This window comes from Anser brachyrhynchus (genome assembly GCF_964034855.1).
Source record: "Anser brachyrhynchus genome assembly, chromosome: 5".
Classification (NCBI taxonomy): domain Eukaryota; kingdom Metazoa; phylum Chordata; class Aves; order Anseriformes; family Anatidae; genus Anser; species Anser brachyrhynchus.
Genome location: NC_137699.1, coordinates 40,460,993 through 40,463,331, shown reverse-complemented (window position 1 = coordinate 40,463,331; position 2,339 = coordinate 40,460,993). Strand labels below are relative to the sequence as shown.

Below are 2,339 nucleotides of genomic sequence, written 5' to 3'. Positions count from 1 at the left end.
CGGCTCCCTGGGGGACGTGAGCAAGAGCATGGCCCCGCTCCAGAGCACGCCGCGGAGGAAACGGAGGGTCCTTTTTTCCCAGGCCCAGGTTTACGAGCTGGAGAGACGTTTCAAGCAGCAGAAATACCTCTCCGCCCCTGAGAGGGAACACTTAGCCAGCATGATACACCTCACCCCGACTCAGGTCAAAATCTGGTTCCAGAACCACCGCTACAAGATGAAACGCCAGGCCAAAGACAAGGCTGCGCAGCAGCAGATGCAACAGGAGAACGGCTCTTGCCAGCAGCAGCAGTCTCCCAGAAGGGTGGCAGTGCCAGTGCTTGTAAAGGATGGCAAGCCCTGCCAAGCAGGCTCCAACACACCCACAGCAGCGATCCAGAGCCATCAGCAGCAGGCAGCTACAACAATCACAGTGGCTACCAATGGCAACAGCCTCGGACAGCATCAGAGCCACCAGACAAACAGTGCGGGGCAGTCTCCTGACATGGGACAGCACTCGGCCAGCCCTTCCTCTCTGCAGAGCCAAGTCTCCAGTTTGTCTCACCTAAACTCTTCTACTTCTGACTATGGCACTGCCATGTCTTGCTCCACCTTGCTATACGGTAGGACCTGGTGAAAGGATTAAACAGAGCAAAACAAAAAAAAAAAAAAAGGAAAAAAAAAAAAAGAAAGCAGATTTTCCCAGTCACGCAAATCTCTGTCCTGTCCAAACTGCTGGGTGTTTTTCTTTTCTTTCTTTTTTCTTTATTTTTTAAAGCTTTTTTTTTTTTTTTTTTTTCCATTTTACTGAGTGGTTCTCTGAGGACCCATAAGAGAGAAAGGGAGAGAGAGTGACTTAATTTTTTTGATTTCGTTTTGTTGTTGCTGTTGATGGTTTTGGGTCTTTTTTTTCTTTTTTTTTTTTTTTTTTTATTTTTCCCAAGGTTATTGTATGGGGTGTTAAAAAAATTCTGACTAATAACCACGGAGCAGTCTGCAGAAAGGGGACCATCATTAGGCATGGTCTGAAGACTTGGATTTCAAATGTACACTTTGCCAGCGTCTAGGACTTGCATGTAAATATAGAGATTTTGGGGGATGGGGTGGTTTTCCCCAAAAAAACATTCGCGTCACCCAGACACAAGAAGCAGCTTCCCCCCTCCCCCCGGTCTCCTCTCCCAGCCCCGCCGCCAGGGCCAGCGGATGGAGACGTGGAGTCATCAAAGGCTTGGCTTTTATTTTCCTCCTTACGTTTGATGTGAACCTGTAGCTGTATAATGCTGTCAAAAGTTGGACTAAACCCATAGTTTTTAGTAGCCTGTATATTTTGTTGTAAAAAGAAAAAAAAATACAATCAACCAAACCAACCCCCACCTTTTTATGGACACTGATCGCCCCGTCGTAAATCCTCTGGCAGTTTGTTATTTGCGCACGCCGCCTTTTCCTGTTGTAACTTATGTAGATATTTGGCTTAAATATAGTTCCTAAGAAGCTTCTAATAAATTATACACGTTACGAATATTCTTTTTTTTTTTTTTAATTTCCCTTTGGTTCCTCCTCCTGACCATCCCTTCCCCGCATACCGTTATTTTTTTATTTTTTATTTTTTTTTCTTTTCTTTTTTCTGCTTGATGGAAAAACAAACCGGGATGCTGCCAAACCCAAAAAGCCCCTACCCCTCCGGGGGCCCGGACCCCTTTCGCAGAGGGGAGCTGCATCAGGGAGTTAACGGGCTACAGGATCTGTCCTCAGCGTGCAGAAGGGACACGAGCAAACGTGCGCGAGTCACAGCCTCGAGAGCGAAGGGATCGAGTCCAAATTCACTAGCGTGATCGGGGGGCGGGGGGCACCTCGGATACTTTTTGCTCGAGAAAGCAAAGTAATCCAGGAGGAGAAGTTCAAATGCCAAAGGCACGGAGGAGAAAGAAGGTAAAAGTCTAATGCCACTAGAAACAAATTAACGAAGAACCTGCTGACAGTATAGAACATGCGGCCGTTTTGAAGAGCGTCCAGTTTTAATACCTTGTAAAAGAGAAAAAAAAATCATTTCTACAAGGTTTTCCTATGTACTTGTATTTTAAGGAAAGTACAGCCACCTTATTTATAATCAAAATAAAAAGATAGTTTATTGTGTACGAAATGTAGTTTGAATTAACTTTCTTTAAAAGGATGCATTTAATTTTCTACACGTACACACCTCCTTACATACAACCTTGCAGTTTCTCCTGCAAACGTCAACCTTGTTACCCAGGCAAGAGGTTAGGTGCAGACTGCATCTCAGTTTAATTCAGGTTAGTTTTTTTTCTTTTTTTTTTCTCTCTCTTTCTTTTTTATTTCTGTCTCTCTCTCTCTGTGTTTTT

At 44.5% G+C, this 2,339-nt stretch overlaps 1 protein-coding gene across 3 annotated transcripts in view; it reads left to right on the top strand.

The window, feature by feature from the left end:
* The window catches only part of NKX2-1 (NK2 homeobox 1), an 8,247-nt gene extending 6,128 nt beyond the window's left edge, over positions 1–2,119 (top strand). For all 3 annotated transcript variants that reach the window (XM_080592906.1, XM_080592904.1, XM_080592905.1), the window contains one exon: positions 1–2,119. This exon is cut by the window's left edge and continues 55 nt beyond it. In XM_080592906.1, coding sequence (XP_080449032.1) covers positions 1–616 — 616 coding nt within the window. In that variant the 3' untranslated portion in view covers positions 617–2,119.
* The last annotated feature ends 220 nt before the right edge of the window (positions 2,120–2,339 follow it).